Source organism: Drosophila innubila (assembly GCF_004354385.1).
Source record: "Drosophila innubila isolate TH190305 chromosome 3L unlocalized genomic scaffold, UK_Dinn_1.0 0_D_3L, whole genome shotgun sequence".
Lineage (NCBI taxonomy): Eukaryota > Metazoa > Arthropoda > Insecta > Diptera > Drosophilidae > Drosophila > Drosophila innubila.
This window is the reverse complement of record NW_022995376.1, coordinates 26,553,340-26,576,616: the sequence shown is the minus strand read 5'-3', so window position 1 is coordinate 26,576,616 and position 23,277 is coordinate 26,553,340. Positions and strand designations below refer to the sequence as shown.

General features: G+C 37.4%; 1 protein-coding gene across 1 annotated transcript; it reads left to right on the top strand.

Moving 5' to 3' along the window:
• The first annotated feature begins 624 nt into the window (after positions 1-624).
• Positions 625-23,074, top strand: LOC117787684 (echinoderm microtubule-associated protein-like CG42247). Its single transcript, XM_034626276.1, has 11 exons — positions 625-693; positions 6,860-7,054; positions 18,294-18,410; positions 18,498-18,886; positions 19,658-19,807; positions 19,871-20,042; positions 20,099-20,194; positions 20,254-20,652; positions 21,090-21,510; positions 21,588-21,984; positions 22,095-23,074. Exons 1-11 carry the CDS (start codon positions 625-627, stop codon positions 22,246-22,248), a joined length of 2,559 nt encoding a protein of 852 aa, XP_034482167.1. The 3' UTR covers positions 22,249-23,074.
• The last annotated feature ends 203 nt before the right edge of the window (positions 23,075-23,277 follow it).

Sequence of the window (23,277 nt, the reverse complement as noted above, 5' to 3'; positions counted from 1 at the left end):
AACAATTGAGCCTTTGGATTTGAGTATTTCAGGCACTTAGCTGCAGTCGCAGAGCGAACGCCAAGGAAACCAAAGCTAAGTACAAGCAAAGTGGCTCCCGGGCAAAAGCAATAGCAAAAAAGCATAAGCAAAGTTAAAGTTTAATTTTCGCGCGACGCTAAATCATCGCGACAAACTAATGTTGGCCAGGCTGGTAGTAGTCCAGGTAGCATCCGGTATTGCATAAGTGTGAGCTGCCTCGAACCGAGCACTCCAGTCAAGGCCTGGGCAAGCAATCAACTAATTTAAAGTGCCATTAAATTTAAATGCTTTCAATTAACTCACTTTAAAAAGCAGCCCGATGCAGTGAGCGTTTAAGCGGTACGAGTACAGCTGAGCTGGCGAGAGAAAATTACGTTTATTTATTATTAACTTAATGCTGTACTCCATTGTTGTTGTTATTGTGAAGGAAAACTGCAACTGCAAGTGAATTAAAAGCAAAAAGCCAACTAAAGTGTGCAAACAGTCGCACCCACAGAGCGCTCAACAACAGCAGCAGCAACAACAACCACAGCAACAACAATACGAACAACCCCTACCCCCTATACCAACTCATCAACGGGCAGAAGAAAAACTTTCGCTTAAATGTACATCGACGAGGATAGCGAAGAAAGTTCGCCCTTTGTGATGCTCACATCGCCGTCCAAGTCTTGGGTCAGTGTTCAGTGTAAACAATGCGGCCACTTACCCACTCACCCACACACCCACACACACACACACACAGACACCCATCCACCAACTCACCATCCGCCAACAAACATCTCTTAATTTCACATTTCTTTTTTCAGCCATTTGACGTATACACAGAAAAAAGCGAAAGAAGTTGGCAAAAAGTTTAAATGACTTTTGTTGTTTTTCTAAGTGTTTTTTAATGGTCTACGTGTGCAGCCTGTGAGGCAGCCTTTTTGACGTGCCGTATGCGCAATTTTAAATATTTTACTTGACGTCTCTGCGGTTGCTCTCATATGTATTTTCTCGGCCCCAATCATGCATCCTTCCGATGTGATCGTTACAAAAAAAAGTCGTAAATTTCTCCGATTTAAATTTAAAATACTTAGATGCAAATGTTAGGGTAGTATGTTTTATTCTTTATTAAGACCCATTCCAATAATAAAAAAAAAATTTGCTTCTAGCGATATGAATATCAAATGCCTTAACAAAGTTGTTAAGCATACTTTTAACATTTCAACATCAGCAAAGTATTCCCTTTACTTTTAGTTATTTAATCCTCATTGTTTTCTCTGTTGCTTGGCGCTGAAATGAGCGCCAAGTAGATGGATGACTGCTCTCCTCTACCAGGAGATTATCTGTAGTTTGTCTGTGATATGGTCAGTTGGTCCAATTTTATAAGTTTTTTGTTTCTAGACCTAATCGAAAATTACTCCACTCACCCAAACAATATTTTTTTATTCAATTATTTTAAATTTGTAACAATTAAAAAAACTATAATTGTAAATTTCCCCTAAAAAAAACCATAGTTGTATATTTAATTTGAAAGAATAGAAAAATAGAGTAAACAATAGAGTAAAGCGTATTAGTATTATAAGTCAGACCTGCCCAGAAAGAGAGAGCAAAAGAATTTCAATGTGCTATTTAGAAAATATAAAATTTTAAAGTTTTCAAGTTATCACATTCATCAACTCCTTAAAACAACACTTTTAGCTTTATTCTTAGACTTTATTAGTAAAAAATTATGCCTTGTTAAGTTGCTAGATCTTAAGTCTGACCAATTACATCATGATCGTAGATTGGCAGCCAAATTCAGCAATCAAATATTATCACTGAGGACGGCAGTTCGCGCTAGTTACGAAAGCAGCACGAAGGGTGCGAAAGGCGACTAGCAATACATACAGCTAATATGGAAAATTAGCTACGACTGTCCGATCAGATCGGGCTATATACCGATCGAAAAACCCGCCAGCTTAACGGGAAAACGCAAGATCCTGCTAAAATTAAAACCCCAACAGTTTCCAAACTATAAAAGCTACAGATATGTCTTATATGTCGTCGGAAAGCTAAAATTTATCACACATATCTGTCAAAATTCACACATATCTGTAAGATATTAACAAATAAGTGTATATATACATAACACGTAGTGGAGAAATATGACAGCAGCAATAACGTGACACAGCAGCAAACCTTTGTAGCATACAGCTTTTGCGCGGCAGAAATAATCAGTGCTGATAGAAATTTTTTTGTAGAATAGCTTTTGCGTTGCAGTTAAAAGCAGGGAGTAATACCGGAACCGGTACCGGAACCTCTAACCGAAATTAATTTTTTTATAAGAACCAAAAACCGAATTGTTTGTACCGGTACGCTTTCGGTACACTTTTCCAAAAACTATTTGTTGTTTTATTTATGTATATCACTTTGCTAATTAAGCTTTCTATTAAAAAAAAACTTTAAATTGAAGTTAGGTTTATCTCGATAAAATACGAACCTACTGTACAGTACGAGTCTGTTAGTATATTTTTGTTTTATAACACTTAATTATTTTTTGTTTTCATTTAATTGCTGTTCCGGTACTTACCGGTACTGATACCGGAACCGAAAGGAAAATACCGAAATAGAACCGTTTACCGAAATAGTTGTTTCGGGATGTACCGGAACCGAAACCGGAATCGATATTTGTTTCGGTTTGATTCCCTGGCTTTTATTATTAGTGAAATGACAATCAGGAACATTTGAAAAAAAAAATTCTGATATCTTAAAAAAAAAACCTCTTCACGAGGTACAAGTCTAGTGACGAAAGTCTAGATGCCCCAAATTTTCTGATTTCCAATTATAAATGTTTAACTAAATATTTTTTAATTTTTACCAGTGCTAGCTTTTTCTATAGAAGGTGGTGGTCTCCGACTGTCAAGTAAGCTCGACTGTATCACAGCGAGTGAAGCGAGCAGGGGACGGAGCCCTATTCTTAATATTTGACATTAATTAATGGCAACCGATTTTTGCGTATCAGCAAATATGTCTAATAAACAGGGCATAATTATAGCTCTGACATTTCTATTTCTTTAATATACTTCCATCATAGAACCAAAGTTGGTATTCATGCTATCAACCTTTCAAGCAATGAATACATGAATATCCAATGACAATTTAGAGCTTCAAATCTTTTTTCTTAGATGTGGTATTTTAAGACTTTCGATAGATTTGGTAATCTAAAAATTAGCTAATGTTAGTAAGACATAATGTTTTAGATCCAGACAGTTCAGACGTACATAAAATGATCGAAAACAAACTTTTGACGTAATTTGCACATTTTCCCCAGACTCTTTTTTGCGGAGAGGCTATCAACTGGGAGAGGGAAGTGTTGATATAGCACCCGAAGAACGAAATGGGTAAAGGACCTCATATATATGAGTATTTATTTGTTTACAAGATATTTGTCTAACAAAATATTTATTTGTTTGCGGCAATAAAAATTCAATACCCTTGAGCAATAATAAGCACTGCGATTATCGAAAGCGACGAGGAAGCTCATATTAAGTATGCTCCAAATGTGGCCGTGGGGCCACCCCAAATCTGCGTCCGAGATTGTGAAACTCGACACAGCTCAACACAACTTGTTGTACGACGTTTTGTCGTTCTTGATGGCTTCAATGAATTTTCTGCGAGGCTGCACCTCAAACGAAGGGCTTTGAAGTTACGCTTAGAGTCTTTCCCTTCGTCCTGGTGCCACTCCCATTTTGCCGGGTTTCTTCGAGTTGCTCAAAGTTTAATTGAGCGCGTAATTTAAGCTTTTGCTAAACTGCTATTTGCTAAGTAGCTAGCAGAGCCATGCTCCTAAGTGGGTTAGTTAAAGTGGCCGTTTAGAATGCTTTTCGATTGAATTGATTGGCTAAATTTTCCTTAAAGATCGAATTTTTCACTAACATTTATTAATTTATTACTTCTCAGTTCAACTATTATATTAATAATTAATCTAAATAATAAGTGATTAGTCAAAATGTTTCATTAATACTAAAAAGATATTTTATACTAACAATTTAGATAATTCAAAGCTAGAACTAATTATATTCTCTCTCAGTCATTTAGCTTTTTTTTTTAAATTAAAATATCAGTCATTTATTACTACTTTATTTTTGACTCATTGCCAAATTACATTCCGCTTTTATATACTTAAGAATATTGAGAACTTGATTCCAACGTCGAAATGCCTCTCCGAGATTGAGAGTATAAAATTATTGCAAATTAATCTGTTCGTCCAATTTGATACAGTATGAATAATTTTGTGCAGCAGGTAAAGGGTTATACAGAGAAATTTATATTTATCTAGACTACAGATAAATAAAAAACAATAAATATTTGGTTTATTATTATGAATTTTTAATTGGATTCGTAGTGCATATTAAACATACGAGTACCTGGGTTGAGTGAAGAGCTAGGCTCATATTTGTGCCGTTCACGTGCTGTGCCGTCATTTATGGACACTCATATATAAATTTCACTTTTTTCAGAATAAACTTGGGGATGGGAGCATACAAATCCCAATTCACACCGAGAGTCAGCGCAGTCAGTCTCTTGCCGATATTTTAGCATTTCGTTGAATTTCAATTTCAATTAAAAACCTTGATTTTGAATGTAACCCTCTGCACATGCTGTGCGAGAAAATCCGCAAAGGCTTCATATGGATAATATATAAAAACATTACAATATACATATACATATACATATACATAAAAGAGTGTGTGCGCTTTTTAGCATATATTTCGACTGTTCTCAGTGTACACTGTACAGTCGTTATTGGGGTCAGGTCGTCGAGGGGACGGTCGGTCGGTCGGTCGGTCGGTCGGTCGATGCTGTCACAAAGCAATGTACAAATGTTGGTTGAAGAAATGAGTTTAAAATGAATTTGCATTAATTTCAATTTGAGTCTTTGTTTCTCAAGCTCCTGCGGCATTTTGCTTTTTAAATTACGGTGTGTGCCTTTTCGGAGTCAAATAAAATTGCAGTCGCAGAGGTAAATTAAATTAAATTAAAAATAATAGGAGTCACAAGAAAATTAAAATACAGCTTTCACCTCCAAAAACAAATTCATCATTGACAAAATCAATTTAATTGCAGCAATTTATACAATAACGAAGTACTGTTAAATGTTTTGGTAAAAATCATAACAAAATGCCCATACGGACGGTAGTCCGCGCTAGTGACGAAAACAGCACGAATGGTGCGAAAGGCGACTAGCAATATATATAAACGTAGGAAGAATGGAATATTAGTTACGACTGTCAGATCTGATCGATTTAAATACCGATCCAAAAGCTTATACTTAACTAACAAAAATTACATACTTAGACTTATGCTAACTCATCTGGTTCATGAAATAAGGGGGTGTAAGTGGGAGAGTTAAAATTAAAGTAAATGAAGCTAATGAAGTCATTAAACTTTTATCTCGCAATGATTTTTTTTTTAAATTTATTATGGTGATTGTCAAGTTGTTTTCTAAATGAAAAGTGAATAAAATATGACCACATTAAGAAAACTTTCTTATTAAAGACAAGTGGGAAAGGCTATAGTCGAGATCCCGACCATAGGATACCCGTAACTTATTTCAATATATATCAAAGTACTTGAAAAAAATTACTACCCAACAAAATCTATTGCATACTTTGGGGTGATTGTATTGAAATAATAACTTTATTAGAAACTTTGGTTAGCTAATACTCCCGTTCTACTTGTCCGACCTTGCTGCGATGAAGTGAGATTATAGATAATATTAATAGATAACGTTATTTACCACAACAACTGTATTATATTAAAAACTGTGGGTGTGGTGGTTTTTCGTGATTTCTGGGGGCGGAGGGAGGCGTGGCTTAAAATTGAAACAAACTTTATCTGCGTGGTGTATATAAAAATCTGTGTGCCAAATTTGGGTACTCTATCTCTTATGGTCTCTGAGATCCTGTTGTTAATACAGACAGACAGACGGACATGGCTATATCGACTCGGATATTGATGCTGATCGAGAATATATATATTTTATAGGGTAGGAGATGCCTCCTTCTCCCTGTTGCATACATTCCAACAAACACAATACACCCTTTTACTCATTTCTTAAGTACGGGTATAAAAATGAGACTTTAGATTGAAATAAATATAACTTAGCTTATGCCATTATAAATATACTTATTTTAACGCCCTTTTACCCAAATATGAGAACTGATTGAAAATTAAGATTTATGGTTGAGTAGATTTTTTAAAAATTAGCTTTGCTTAACCACAAATAAACTGTGTTCATAGATTGAGCCAATTGTAAGAATTAAGTTTAATTTGAGTTTAGACTTCTTATTATTTTATCATTACATATTCTGTAAATTGCGTTGAATAATCTATATCCAAAAGTTGATGTCAATACGGTCTGAATCATGGGCCAGACCACAGACTAATTGATTTGCTTTTGCAAACAAATCGCAAAGTAGCCCTGTTTGAGCAACTTCCCTATTCCTGTCCTTCCTCACCCTTTCAAGAAAAGGAAAATGGCGTCCAAAAGAAAATTAAATTTACGAAACATACTCGTACAAGTGTTGGCAATAAAGTTTTAGTGTGGCGTCTGCGTCTCGACTGCTTGTCCCCGATTATGGCCCTGTTTGGTGCGTGCCGCAAAACAATTTAATTAATTCCAGATTTGCGCGAAATTTTTCACGAAAGTCGCCGTCCTAACGATGCGAATGTTTACCCGCAACCTACGGCTCTGATATACGCAGATAGTCGGTGTCGGACTTTCCGTATTTTCGTATTTTACTATTTATTTATTTTCCTCTCTCTCTCTCTTCTCTCTTTTTTTCTCATCCTCTCTCTCTGTCTCTGTCCATAGCCTGCCAGCTACGGTAAAAAGAACGGCATGTGGTACGCTTCGCCAGGAAATCAGGGCTGGGGCTCCAAGCCCACCAGCCGAAAGCCTTCAATAATGGAAGCGGATTTGGGCACATTATCGACCACATCGGGCTCGATAAAACGCAGCGCCGGACGGGTGATACGCATCATCAATAATTTGGATCATTCGGTGCAGGTGAGTACCGCGTGTGTGTACAGTCTCTGAAAAGAACACACACACACTCACGCACACACACATACATACTCGTACATACATACGTATGTGTGTGACAGACCATTGTACAAACGATATTTATTGTTTCGTACGTCATCAAGAATGCAAAGTGAAAAACGATAAAATAAAAAAATCGAAAAAATAAAAAGAATATAGTACCTCATGCGGTTCACAAAATCGCTGAAATTTTCGCGTTTTCGAATTTTGTTGGTCACCATATGGTTATTCTGTTGTTGCGTTAACGTGCAAACGATTTAATTGCTGCAATTCAAATTTATATTTATTATAAAACAAATCGAAAATCTCTACAGAATCTCTTAATGTTTTTAAGTATTATAAATCTAAGCTCGTCACTCATCTGATTAAATAAACATATGCATATGCGTATAATAAAGATACCAATTAGGAGTATTTCTAGTTTTTTATTTATGGCATTCAGAATGTGCCAAGTGACATCGATAGTTAAATGAAAGCACACTCTTTAATATTCGAATATACAAGTTCGTTTGAGCATTGTACATATGAGTGCATAGCATCGCTCTGCAAACTAGACTCGAATATTTTTTGGGGAATTCCAATAAATAATGTGATGAATATTCATCGATGAAAATGTGCAAATAATACAAAATAAATATCCATATACGAGTCGGTCCCCCTGAATGTCAAATACAAATGCATTTTTGGCCAATTCGCTTTTGAACTTTGATTGTTTGTATTTAAAATATTCAGTTTGGGAATCCATTCGGTTACGTAACTTTCCCCGCCCTTACCCACACATATACTCACACTCACACTCGTATAGTTATTCGAGCACATGTTTTCAATAAATATTTTATGGTCAGACATTTATTTGTTTTTGTGTGCAACATTGAATTGTTTTGTTTGTTACCGTCATTGCACTTTAAAAAACAACATTTTTTATAGGCTTATTCAACAGCTGACAGATTATTTGAGCTTAACTTACTTACTGTCATTAAGAGATATGTGCATAAATAATTCGGTAATTTAATGCAAACAGACAAACTAAATAGCTAATAATATCATACGAGAGTAGCTTTTTGCGTTGCAATGTTAAATCTAATCATTTTTAAAAATCATGTAGGTTAATATAAATAGAGAAATAGAGTATTCTCAAGTAGTCCAACAGATCTCTTCCTCGTAAACAACTATAGCATTAGCAATGTAATAATGTAATAACAGTTCCCAGAATCACATTTTTCGCAGGCTCATAACGTTGTTAAATTCCAATATACAGTTGTCTCGCTCAAACCCATACACGTAAACATTCTCAGTTGACGTGTGTGTAACGACCCATTAACTACAATTTTGATGCACCGCAAATTGCTTTGACACCCCTCGCAAAATGAGAGGAGTCGAATATGGTTCGGGGTCCACTGGGTTAAAGCATTATTTGATGCGGTTGCCATTTTTCAAATGCATTTTTCATGTTGTTACACTTTTATTTCAATTATGTTTTTTCACGCCGTGATTAAGTTTATTTTAATGACCGCACAATCATTCGAAACCCATGACGAAGCCTTTCCAGTTAGCCAGTTTCCCGTGGTGCATTAATAATTGGTATTTTTATAGCATATTTTAGATTGGAATAATTTATACGAATACGTTTTTTTGCATTCCCGTACTCGTACTCGTGTCGAATCATGCGTGGCGGTTGAATGTGGCACAAAGTTCAATAGCTGCACTTCACTTTGACATTCAAATGGGTTGTGGGCTGTGGCAATTAACCTTTGCCTACTTTTTGGCGCACCCCGAAAACTGTGCGGCAATCATACGGTAAATCAATTGTCTGCAATTTGTATTTTATTTGGTTGCAGGCGATGGCGCTACCAGAGAGCCAGAAGAAAGAACAAAATTGAAGCCACGGCCAATTTGCTTGTTTCCGCTGACACACAAAAAACTCTGTCCACACTCCTCACCCCTCCAAACACTATGCCCTTTTCCATTCCTCCTGCAGGCGGAGTTTCGTTGGCTCCTAGTATGAGTATGTAGAATTAATTCAAGTATGAGTTACTGCTATTTGAAATGCCACAAAATATGAATTGGCATGCGACTTCTCTACACTCCGCCGAGTTCTCTTTCTCTCTGCCTCTGTCTCTCTCTCTCTCCATCCGTCTCTCTTTCACTGCGTTTCTCGGAGTATTTACGCTCTGTTGCCATCGCATTTGTTATTGTTGTTGTTGTTATTGGCGTCGGTTTCAGCTGGTGGTCGAGTAGTAGTAATAACGTTTTATGCTAATTTTCCTAAGTGCAACTCAATTTTTAGCAGTTTTTGGGCTCTTCGAGGTTTTATGAATAAAACTACGTTACATTGTGGGCGTTGGGCCATGAAGATTCCTGCATTCCATTCCAATGTGTATAAGTAAATTACACTGGAGTTGTTGCAGTGTTTGACATGGTCTGTGCCTTACTATGCATCTTTTTCGACAAGGCTAAGGTCGAGGTCAATGCGGGATCTCCTTCCTACAAAGATGAGTCACTGCTCTAAGTGGTAAATTAAACTGACACGTGCAGATAAATATTTATTTCGAGTATAACACAGAGCAAACGGAATCGATAAATAAGAAATGTGGTGTGATTTCTTAACGATATTTGTATTTGGCTAAGCTACACATAAAGACAATAAAAAATTAATTATAAACAGAGGCATTAGTAAGATCATAAGCTTTTTCTCTTTTATACTCATTCAGTTGAGGCAAAGTTTTACTTTGCTTTTTAATCGCACACAAATTCGCCAATACTTATGAAAAATATTTGTTAATACAGTTAATAAATTTCAACAGGGTCTCGACTTAAGATTGCAAGAACTGGGTGTTTGATTCAACTATTCACCATTCACTTTCACAAACTTTACTCTCAAGCGTAGGACAAAGAAAAATATATACTCTTTTAGAAGTTTGCAATGCAAATTCCACTAAAATACTGCCAAGAACAACAATAACAATAGAGGCAATAGGAAATCGTACTAGTCTGTAGTTGTTTCTGTTTTCCCCCCGACCCGAACTACACTACACTACACTCGCTGAATGGCCAACAAACCAACCAAGGCCAAGGACATGTCGCGTCGTCTGCGTAGAAAACGGGCAACAGCAGCTCTTGCCAAATATTTTGTAGACCAAAAACGTTAAAAGAACGAGAACAAGAATGCGAGTGCGAGTGCAACTGGCAACGGGTGCAATACGAGTACGAGTACAAGTACGGGTACCACCATGATGAACACTCTCCTCCCCTGAGGGGCTTAGTACATACTTGCAACTGTGTTGGTTTGCTTATTCTTTCTCCTCTTGCCTAGTTGTGCGTTGTCTGCCTCATTCCCTGCCACTCCTGCCACTGCCCCAATGCCACTGTGCTCCGATTTTGTAAGCCACAAAAAATGGCTGTGCATAATGGCGTGCTACTCAATACTCAATATTGGCAGAATGTGTGAGCAGTTTGAGTATATTGTGTGTCTACTAAATAATATTTGGCAACCTAAAGTGCCACGTGCAACGTGCCCCATTGCATTCTTTCACCCTGCGACTCTTTTAAACTTTCGTGCTGACGTCTGATCAACTTTGCTTTTCCCTCATAAAGTCAGCAGACGAATACATCCAAAAACTGGTTCACTTTTCACTTCTCATTTCTCCATATGCACATGTCAGTTGGCTCCGCAGGCGTATTGAACAGTCAACAAAGCCGAGCAACAACAATGATGGCAACGCCTGTCGGGACATACTCCCATTCGTATGTATGTGTACCTAGGTGCACACATACTTGCATACATGCACACATCCTTAATGAATGCAAACATTCGAGTACTTATAGTATGTGAGGAGAAGCACCTTAGAAGCATATATCCGTTGAGACGACTAGAACTGACTATCGATCGCTTACGGGGATAAGTTTGTAAGCAGTTTATCTAGTGGAGTAAATCCAAACAGCTTAAAATTGGATTTCAAAAACCACCAATTGTCGGTTCATCGATTTTTCATATAACTTTTCAAATATTGAACAATAAAAACGCTGATCCTTTTTCTTAGGGTTTGTTTTGGATACCATTTTAAAAATACATTAAAATCTTTGCTCCGATTTTTTTGTTCGCTGGAAATGTTTGTATTATAATGATTATTTGACGAAATTTTTATTCTAGGAACTAAAATGTAATGAAAATGCAAAATGAACACTTCAATTCTAGTAATAAAGCTTCTTGGGGACTAAAAAAGTTTAAATATAATTCATACGAAGTAATCAAAAAACATAAAAAGCATGATGGAACAAAGTGTCGCTTGCGAAAGTGAGTTAAATGTAAAATTAACTACTTAATATTTTTGAATCAAATAAAAGACATTGGCCGCATTGATCAGGCACGTTTGCTCCCTGATATTTTTAGACCCCGTACTTAAAAAAAGTACAGGTGTCTATTAGGTTTCTTTTAACGAATATGTGCGTAACAGGCAGAAGGAGGCGTGGCAGACCCTATAAAGTATATATATTGCTGATCAGCATCAACAGCCGAGTCGATACAGCAATGTCCGTCTGTCTGTCCGTCTGTATGAGCACCTTGATCTCAGAGACTATAAGAGATAGAGACACCAAACTTGGCATGTAGGTTCCTCTATATTGCAAGCAGATCAAGTTTGTTTCAAAATTCGGCCACGCCCCTTTATCGCCCACAAATCGAAAAAAAAATTTCATATCCAAATTATAAGAACAATTTAAAAGCTAGTGACACCAAATTTGGTGTGTAGATTCCTCTATCTTGCAGGCAAGTCACGTTTGTTTCTTTTTTGAATCGGACCACTATATCATATAGCGCCCATAGGAACAATTTGTTTTATGAGATATCTAAAGCAAACTGATACAATAAGCGTATGACTTGGTTTTATATATCCTGTCCAAAGTTGGTTCAAATCGGACCACTATATCATATAGCTGTCTTAGGACCGATCGAGTGATAATCAAGGGTTATTATGAACAACTTTTTTGTTTTTTGAGATATCGTAACCAAACTGATAGAATATACATAAAACTGTTTAAAGGTGGTCCGATTTGAACCAATATATCATATAGCTGTCATAGAACCGATCGGCGAAAATCAAGTCTTAGTATAAAAAACTTTTTAGTTTTATGAGATATCGTAACCAAACTTATAGAATATTCATTTAAGTTAGTCTTATACATCCTTACCGAATTCGGTTCAAATCGGTCCACTATATCAAATAGCTGTCATAGGACCGATCGGGTGAAAATTAAGTCTTAGTGTGAAAAACTTTTTTGGTTTTATGAGATATCGTAACCAAATTGTTAGAATATAAATAAAACTTGGTTTTATATATTCTGTCGAAAGTTGGTTCAAATCGGAGCACTATATCATATAGCTGTCATAGGACCGATCGGGCGAAAATCAAGTCTTAGTATGAAAAACTTTTATGTTTTATGAGACATTGGAACCAATATGATAGAATATGCATTTAAGTTAACTAAATATTTTTTAATTTTTTCATTATTAGTTTTTGCCATAGTAAGTACGGGGACTCCGACAGTCGAGTATGCTCGACTGTAGCACCGGCCGACTAGTTTGTGATACCTCTGATACTTCTGGTGAACGGGACTGATACCGTATCATGATACCAAATTATGTGTATCATGATACCTGAGCATGTATCATTAAAAATGCCTGCTACATTGTGCTACTTTGTCCGCTCTTGTCAGAAATTTTTATCAAAAGCTTCCTTTGATATCATTGTGCAACTTCAGCAGCAGTATTTTAATTACCTACAATTTATTTTAATTTATCAGATAGTTTAAATTTAATTTTCTATCTGCGCTGCTTATAACTGCTGCTTATTATCGATAATTCGATTATCAGTTGTTGCAGAAAAATGTAAAAAAAACGAGGCATTGAAAAGACGGGCCATAACCAAGCCAAGGCCCGAACCAAAACCTAGGGCTAAGATGTTTTTAAATCTTACTCATGTAATAATCATTTATTGATCAGAAACTAGATTTTCAGGATTTTTCCGAAAACTGACTAGAGCTCTTTCCTTTTGTTGCATATATATGTATATGTATATGCATATGTATGCATATGTATATAGAGATAATGTCATGTTCGATGTTGTTTTTTTTTTTACAAATTGAAGTATCAGTATTATTTTTAAACTAAAACATAATCGGATGGCATTAACATATGGAAGCACATTCTTAAGAATATTCTGTTTTCTGGTACATGCAATCTTGAAGATACTCCAGGTATAAAACTTTGCATGGTTTTGGATCTGGGAACGAGGTATTCAGTAGTCGAACAACATGTCATGCGTTTCTTTGACAGTTTCACATCCTTTGTTTTATGCATGTATTTTTATTGGAATTCTTTTGTTTCTGTTCGAAGGCAGACTGACTAAAGGAGCCGCACAAGTTATTTATAAAAAATGTGCATGGTTTTTGACGTCACAGAAATGAAATCAACCATGAGGTGATCCGACAATCGTTTGCAATCTCTCTTTCTCTCTCAAAAAAATGTTAAAATTTTCAACTCATGCAGTTGTGGTCGTCCTCCCACACACATACATATGCACATATGCACATTCACACGATACACACACATGCATATGTCTGGTATGTGTGAATGGACAAATACGTCCGTGCTCACTTCCTTCCGGCAGCTGTTTGCTGTCTACCGTTCGGCCCAGCTCCGGCTTCGGCTCCGCCTCTTACTCCGACTCCGGCAGCGGCTCCAGCTCCAAAAGTGCACGTAATTGGCTTAACAAATGCCATTTGTTTGGGGTCACGTGATTGGAGCCGAAAACGTAATGTAATTATTTGTGCACATAATTATATTTGTTTATACGGCATGCATAAACGTACAAAATGTCCGCCGTGTCAGCCATCTTGGTCCCAGCTGTGCTCTTGCCTCCATCTCCATCTCCACTTCCATATCCGACTCCTGCTCCTTCTCCGGGTGAATCAATGTAAACTGATTGCTTACAAACAAACACCCACACACCCTCAGCAGTACCACAGAGACAGAGGCATTTGCAATAAGTGGCATTCATGCATAATTTGTGTATAGTTTGCATATCGATGAGTTGCATCCACATACGAGTCCACAAACTTATGTAGCTGTTGCACTTCCAAAATACCAGTTAATTAGGAAAGAAAATGCACATAAAGAATATTATAGAGGCATGTGTTTTCCATCTATGGGTGCGAGTGCGAAAGTGCCTCAGCTGTTTCAATTTGATACACAATCAACAAATCGTGATTAATAGTGGCAACTAGGCGCTATTACTGTTCCACCTGGCCCAGCCCACCTAACGACCGTTAAGGCCATCTGGACGTTGTACTAAATGGAACAGTTTGACCATTTCTGCCGAACCATTCTAAATCAAATTGATGACCATAAAAGTCTAGCAGAAAGCCAGAAAGGTTCTTTTTGTGTTGTTTACATGTGCGACGAGTAGGTAAGAAAGAGTTGTGGCAATCAAAACAATATGACTTTAACAATATGAAATGACTACCAGATACCCTTTATCCAAATCTCTAACATTGTTAATGCAAACAAAACTCACTTGTCGAATCTAAGCAACTTATGCTCATACTAAATTTTTTTTAATTGAATAAATATGCGTACAAGAAATGTTGAACGAATTTGTTAATTATATGAGATTCAACAAAAGTCAACTTGTTTGGTTACGATATCTCATAAAACAAAATAGTTTTTCATACCAAAGCTTGATTTTCGCCCGATCGGTCGTAAGACAGCTGTATGAAATAGTGGACCGATTTAAACCAACTTCAGTAAGGATGTATAAGATTAACTTTAATGCATATTCTATCAGTTTGATTACTATATCTCATATACGTATAACAAAAATAAAAGTTCATGCTAAGACTTGATTTCCTCCCGATCGGTTCTATGACAGCTATATGATATAGTTGTCCTATTTGAACCTGTTTTGGACAAAATATATAAAACCAATTTAAATGCATATTGTATCAGTTTGGTTGAGATATCTCATAAGACCAAAAAATTTTCGAGCTAAAACATGATTTTCGACCGATTCTTCCTATGGGCGTTATATGATATAGTGGTCCGATCCAAAAAAGAAACAAACTTGATCCACCTGCAATATAGAGGAATCTACATACTAAGTTTGGTGTCACTAGCTTTTAAATTGATCTTATAATTTGGATTTGAAATTTTCTATGTCGATTTTTGGGCGGTAAAGTGGGCGTGGCCGATGTCTGAAACAAACTTGATCTGCTTGCAATATAAAAGAGCCTACATACCAAGTTTGGTGTCTCTAGCTCTTATAGTCTCTGAGATCTATTTGTTCATACATACAGACGGACATTGCTATATCGACTCGACTATTGATGCTAATCAAGAATATATATACTTTATAGGGTCTGCCACGCCTCTTCTTCTTTAAAACAAACTTAATAGACTCCTGTACTTTTAAAAAGTTAAAAATTGATAATATATATTTACATTCTCTTTTCTGACTGTCTGTGATGTACAGTTTCGACAAAATATTCGAAGACGAATTTAACCCGAACATTCCCAGCGGTACCATATGGTAACAAGCAAGAGGCATTTACTATAACTTTATTTTCAGACAACATATTAACATAGGACTAACTTTAATATGATGTTCTTAGAGTAAATTGTTGTCTCTAACTGATAAAATGTTGATTGAAACAATCTCTTGTTTTTTTTTCGTGTTACCATATGATAACGCTGGGAAGTGCAGCGTACAGGTTTTTCCCATACATTTTAATCGCGTTTCGGTACTGTTTTGTTCATAAAATATGATTGTTCCTATGGCAGCTATATGATATAGTAAGTCGATTTAAACAAAGTTTGGTCAAGACGTATAAAACCAACTTAAATGCATATTCTGTGAGTTTGGTTGAGGTATCTCAGAAAACAAAAAGTTTTCGATACTAAAGCTGAATTTGACCCCTATTGTTCCTATGACAGCTATGTTATATATACGATATGCTGCACCGATTTGACCCAAATTTGGTCATATATATCAAGGAGGAGCCCCCCTGTGGGATAAAGGTGTGTTTATTAGAGTTATTCGCAAATATTCGTATTTTGTAGTATTAAAAAAACCTGTACTCTGTTATTCCCAGCGTTACCATAAATTTACCTCAAATTTATCTGTCCTGAAAGTTTAATCAAGAAACTCGAAAAACTGTTGCTCAGGACGATTCGGGTTAAGAGAATAATAGAAAAGAACACAATTTTATAATTAAAATTTTTTCTAAAAGTTATTATTAATATTGTTTTCACAAAACTAAGAAATATTTGAAAAAAAAAAAATGTGCCGCGAACAAACCCTCTTTTGTTCTGTACAGTCATAATATTGCGGAAAACTTTTAAAGTTCAAGTTTTAAAATAATGAGAAGCAAAACTAACAAAAATACATGTTGAATGGAAATCTTGGCGCATTTTAGGCATCATGAAGTATCTAAATCAGCCCACCACTCAGCAGGGATATAAAACCATTAGGCCAACGTCTTTCGGGTGAATGCCAACTAAATACATAAATTAGAGCCCAGTTCATGGAGGAGGCCCCTAAAGTTTGCTCTGTCCGCAATTGTCGCAAGGACTAGAGTAGATAAACTTTATGCCAGATGCTTTAATTTAATGTAAATGCAGAGCGAGAGAAATGTAGATATATAGAAGTTACTAGATATATTTAGTAGAAATGTGCAGAAGCTGCAATTGCTTAATGCAATGTTGCTGGATACGCGTGAACGACATTTATTAAGGCCTGAAGGTCATTAAAACTCAAAATGCACACTTGAGGCAGGCACCAAGCACTAGAAGCCATAGTCTACAGGCTAAAAGCAACTGTTGGCCTGGCCGACAAATGCAACAATGCGTATCGCTTATCTATGGGAGAATGAGTGGAGTAGGGGAGAGAGAGGCTGCGGTGTCTACATCCAATTATGAGCGCAAAAGCTTAAGTGCAACAGCAACAAGAAGAAGAGCAAACAGTGGCTGGAACAACAAGAACAATAATAAGTTGATGGCACACAATGCTGCCTGCAATAGTTAGACCACCCCGACCCCCTCCCCGTAACTCCCCTCACAGCAACAAATGATATTAAGCATTGAAATAAAACGCAAAGTGGGTCACAGCCTCGGATTGTGGGGCAGCTAAGAAGCATACATATGTAGACTAGTGTAGGAATGAATTATGTATGTTTGCGTACATATATATATACATATATATATATATGTGTGTGTGCGTGTGTATAATTATAAATATTTGTTGCCAACAACTTAAAGAGTCATGGCCGAGGTCCGATGTCCGAGGTCTGAGGCAGCGGAAGTTGCGTGTCACGGTTAAATTTTGTCGCAGGATCTAAGTCCTAAATGTGATGAAAAGTCACAGTTAGTTGATGTATATGTATATTAGAGTGGGTCAATTTTTTTTGGCGACAAAGCGGTAATGACATACGTAATCTACAATAAATTCTAAGAAGAATTGCCCAAGAAACTATATGTCTTAAATCAATGTCAAGATTCTACTTTTTTCGAGGAAGGTTTTCATGTGTTTTGTATGGCAAAACAGTCTGTTAGGTAAAACTTACCTCAAATAAAAAAAATATAAAAATCACAGATAGAGGCCGAATTATAGTGAATTTCGAGATAAGAATTAGTTGGCGGTCGTAACTAGTTTTTTTTTAAATTGAATTTTAAACATAAGCACTTTAGTCAAGTTTTAATAAAAAAGTTCATTTTGCATTAATTTTAAAATTCAATTGAAAAGAGACCGCCAACTTATTCTTATCTCTAAATTCATCATAAATCGCCCTCTATTTGGGTTTTTAATTTTTGTTTTTAGGCCCATGGTTTCTTAGGAAATTCTTCTTAGAATTCATAGCAGATTACGAATTTCATAACCGTTTTGTGCATTTTTTTTACTTTATACAAATTGACCCAAGCTAATGTATAAAGTATATACTCGTACACATCTAAATAGTTTTCACATTAGCGATTGCCTAATAACTTACATTTTATGGCTTAGACTAATTACACAGCCATAAATCCAATTACCTCTGACCCTTTACTTTTCGGCTCAACACACGCACTTCAGTTAATACATGTGTGTGCTTATAAATATGTACCATAAGTATACATGTGAATAATAAAACATATTAATTTTCTTCTTCTATCTAGTGTCGCGTTTTGTTAAACCTACGCACTTCGCAACCGTTTGAGGAAGTGCTCGAGGATTTGGGTCAAGTGCTAAAAATTAATGGCGCCAAGAAAATGTACACGGGCACCGGCCAGGAGGTAAGAGAGGCATCATGTTTGTCCTGTTCGAACTCTTTAGCTGTATTGAAATCATATTATTGAAATCTGAGAATTCGCCTCCTTCAGGTTCGAAGCTTTTCTCAATTGCGAAACGAGTTTGCCGATGTGGACACATTCTACCTAGCAACTGGGACAGCCATGATCGCTGGCTCCCCAATTCGTCGCTCTCGCTCCCGCCCCTCGGTGGTGGCCGCCGCTCCCATACTGCCTACGGAGGAGCTGCCGAAGGTTCCCTTGCGCGGCACAAGGCCACGCAGCAAGAGCAGGCCACGAATCCTGTATGCGCCAGAAAGTGAGATACTGAGACCAAACGGGGAGTACACCATGCTGGACATCATGAAGGAGGAGCCCACTAAAGTCACCATTCGTGGCCTGAGACGCACTTTCTATCCCCCTGTCCACCATGCACCGCCAGACAATTCGCCGCCAGACAAAAAGTTGCAGCTCCAGTGGGTGTAAGTATATGATCATCTTTTCACATGGACGGAGGATAATCCGTCACAGAGCGAAAATTTAAATTACATTTTTATTGTATATTTTTATGGAGTTAATGGCCTGTCAATTATAACGTAAGCGACACCGAGCTACGAAAAGTTTCGACAATTTCATATTACTAGCTAGCTATAAAATTTAAAAAATTGGTTAAAAATGTTAGCTTAAAAAAAAAGTTTTATATTTTATACATTTTATATATTTGTTTTTAAATTTTAAAATTTTTTTAAAAATTTAATTTTTTTTAATTTTTAACATGCTTAAACTTTTTTAAAAGTTTAACCTTTTTTTTTTAAATTTTAACACTTTAAATACTTTCTTAACATAACTATTAACAATTTTTTAAAGGACCAAATTTTCAAATTTAATTATTCCAAAATTTCAATTATAATGCTAATTAAAAGAAGATTTCACTAAAAATATTCAGTGCCAAAGAAAAATCCATTTAATTGATTTTATTTTCAATGCTAGTTAAAAAAATTTTGACTAGCACTTCTTTTATCAATGCCAAATTCATTTAAAAAGTAGATAGTTGGACCCGTCTCTGCACACAACCCACGATAATTTAAAAAAACTCTGCTGTAAAATTTGTTTTTTGGCGCTTACGTCATTTCGCAAGAAGGGCTCGATATGGTGTATGCTTAGGCACAGGGTATTTGTCGGTTGTGCTGGACTTTAGCCTTTCCCGCTTTTTCTCTCTGCTCGGATACTAACTAGACTTGCTCTTTCAATAGTCACGGCTATCGAGGCATCGATGCCCGCCGCAACTTGTGGGTACTGCCAACGGGAGAGCTCCTCTACTACGTGGCAGCAGTGGCAGTTTTGTTTGATCGCGACGAGGATGCACAGCGTCATTATATAGGACACACCGAAGACATCATGTGGTGAGTGACAGTTAATGATTATCTGGTTGGATTCCGAGTTATACTAATCCAACGCACACACAGCATGGATGTCCATCCGTCACGAGAGCTGGTGGCCTCGGGTCAAAAGGCAGGACGTGATCGCAAGTCGCAGGCCCATGTCCGCATATGGAGTACGGAATCGCTGCAGACCCTCTACGTCTTTGGGATGGGGGAGCTGGACACTGGCGTCACAGCTGTGGCCTTCTCCCAACTGGTAAGGGTGTCTATCTGACCATCCATTCCAATCAATCTAATCTTATTCACACACAGAATGGAGGCAGTTACATCCTGGCCGTGGACAGTGGGCGCGAGAGCATCTTGTCCGTCTGGCAGTGGCAGTGGGGTCACTTGCTCGGCAAAGTGGCTGTAAGTTGAACCACAGATGTCATGTAGGCCCATCGCCCATTGTCAAGCTTTACTTACAGACTCTGCAGGAGGGATTATCTGGTGCCGCCTTCCATCCGCTCGATGATAATCTTATCATCACCCACGGACGAGGTCACTTGGCATTCTGGCATCGCCGCAAGGATGGCTTCTTTGAGCGTACGGACATCGTGAAGCAGCCATCGCGTTCGCACATTACGAGTGTCCAGTTCGAGCCCGACGGTGATGTAATAACCGCCGACTCGGATGGATTCATCACCATCTACTCCGTGGACTCGGATGGCGCGTATTTCGTCCGTACCGAGTTCGAGGCCCACAACAAAGGCATCGGTTGCCTAATAATGTTGGGAGAGGGCACTCTCCTTTCCGGTGGCGAGAAGGATCGCAAAATAGCTGCCTGGGACTCTCTTCAGAACTATAAGAAAATAGCTGACACAAAGGTGGGTTCATCTGCCTCTTGCTTTGTACCAGGTTTTGCAAGCGTATAAAAATTATGAGTTTAGAAAAATGAAACCTTAGATATACTATTTTTTTACTTTTATTTTGAATTTGTATCATACAAATTAACTATCTTTAAATGATTTTTTTTTAATTATAAATATAAGAAGTAATAATTTTTTTCAATTTTTATTTAAAAAAAGAATATGTCTTATTTTCATTTTGCATTATAATTAACAAAATTAAAAATAATAATTATTTTTCAATTAATATAATAACGAACATATAAAAGAACATTAAAATTTAAAACAAAAAATAAAAAAAAAATCTCTAAAATTCAACAAATAATACTTAAAACCGTATACAATTTATATTTTTAAAATGATAATCGTTACGGTCACTTCTGTGTACACATCGGTAATTCCCTTGACTCCTTCAGCTGCCTGAGGCTGCCGGCGGAGTGAGGACCATCTACCCACAGCGACCTGGTCGCAATGATGGCAACATCTACGTGGGCACGACGAGAAACAACATATTGGAGGGGTCATTGCAGCGTCGCTTCACCCAGGTTGTCTTCGGCCATGGGCGGCAGCTTTGGGGATTGGCCGCCCATCCGGAGGACGAGCTTTATGCCACGGCTGGTCATGATAAGCACGTGGCACTCTGGCGCAAGAACAAACTCATTTGGACCATCCAAACGGGCTACGAGTGTGTGGCATTGGCTTTCCATCCGTTTGGCACAGCTTTAGCTGCGGGGAGCACGGAGGGACATTTGTTGGTCATCAACTGTGACAACGGGGCGGTGATGTTGACTCTTCGTGTTTGTGGCTCACCCTTGAACTGCGTGTCTTACAATCAGGGTAAGAATGTGCCTGCACCTTATTCAATCTCTTGTCTACTATATGCTCCCTCTCTCTTTTTCTTCCTTTGGGGATAGTCGGCGACATGATTGCCATGGGCTCGCAGAATGGAAGCATCTATCTCTTCCGAGTCTCACGCGATGGATTCTCCTACAAGAAGGTGAATAAGATTCGCGGCTCCCAGCCCCTCACACATTTGGATTGGAGCATGGACGGCAACTTTGTGCAGACAGTGACCATTGACTTTGACCTGCTGTTCTGGGATGCCAAGTCCTTGTCGCCGGAGCGAAGTCCCATTGCCATGAAGGACGTCAAGTGGCTGACCAATAACTGCACTGTGGGCTTCTTGGTAGCCGGACAGTGGAGCAATCGATACTACAGCAGTGCTAACACCATCATCGCCACCTGCAGTCGATCGGCTGCTCACGACATGCTCGCATCTGGAGACGCGGAGGGTTATTTGCGACTATACAGGTATAGATATATATATATATATATATATATATATATATATATATATATATATATATACAGGTACATTTATAGACTTGTTTCACTTATAATGATTCCCTTATGATTGATAGATATCCGTGCATCTCACCGCGTGCCGAATTCCACGAATCGAAGGTCTACTCGGGCATGTTGGCCTGCGTCCGCTTCCTGTGTGGAGATCATACGCTAATCACAGTGGGAGGAACAGACGCTTCTCTCATGGTGTGGGACATTGTTGAGGAATAGCTGAAATGGCCACCGTGGCGCTCTGCTGCACAGCACGGGAGGCATTCGGATTATCAGGACTACTGGAATCGACGCATCTCGCAGGTATCGTCAACGGTCCTGGACAGCGACTCCGTCGATTATCAGCTGTGATTGTCCTAGATGCATTCTCCATGTGCATTGTGCGGATTCGCTTGCATTTGAGCACGATATCAATTGGCCAGCATTCCATTGGATTAATACTTATTATATTAGATAATTGCACGATTAACGAAACTTAACAAACTTGTACGAATGAAAAATTATCCTTTTCCAGGCAATCCAATCAAATTCACTCGCAAAAAAAGCAAAAGAAGATATACATATGAATATGTACATCTGTATAAATTATGTGTATGCAAATGCGTTGTTCCGTTGCCCCCACTCTCTTCCACAACTTGGCTTCCATTCGAAACAAATCTTCCGTTGATGTTGCGTATTGCGTTTTCCCTTTGTTTTATTTTAATAACTACTGACAGACTTTGATGCCACTGGTGGATACTGTAACTATAACTATACATACATGCATTCACAGGAATTAAGCTCCCATACAGACCTACTTACATACTAACAGATACATAGGTACATTCTTACATACGATATACTTACATCATTTTCAAATGTGCTCTCATCGTTGTACTCGTAACATCTTTTTTAAAAATCGCGGTCATAGACAGTAACTCGGACAAACACACACGGCACATGAATAGCGAAAACTACAAGTGCACTTAAACATATATTGAATATTACATATACATAATTATATTCAATGTATATTGTTAATGTAACTTTTAATATAAGCGTTGAAATAAATAAACCGTTTTAGCAAAAACATCTAATGAGTATATGTTTTTAACTCAATTTCATTTCTTTTGTAATTTAGACAAAAACAAAGCTTAAAAACGCTTAGGACTTATAATCCGTATTAGAACATACACTTAAGCAGTTCACATTTTTGAAAATGGCGGATAAGTCACGATATTTCGGACATTTATAGAGACAATAATCGAA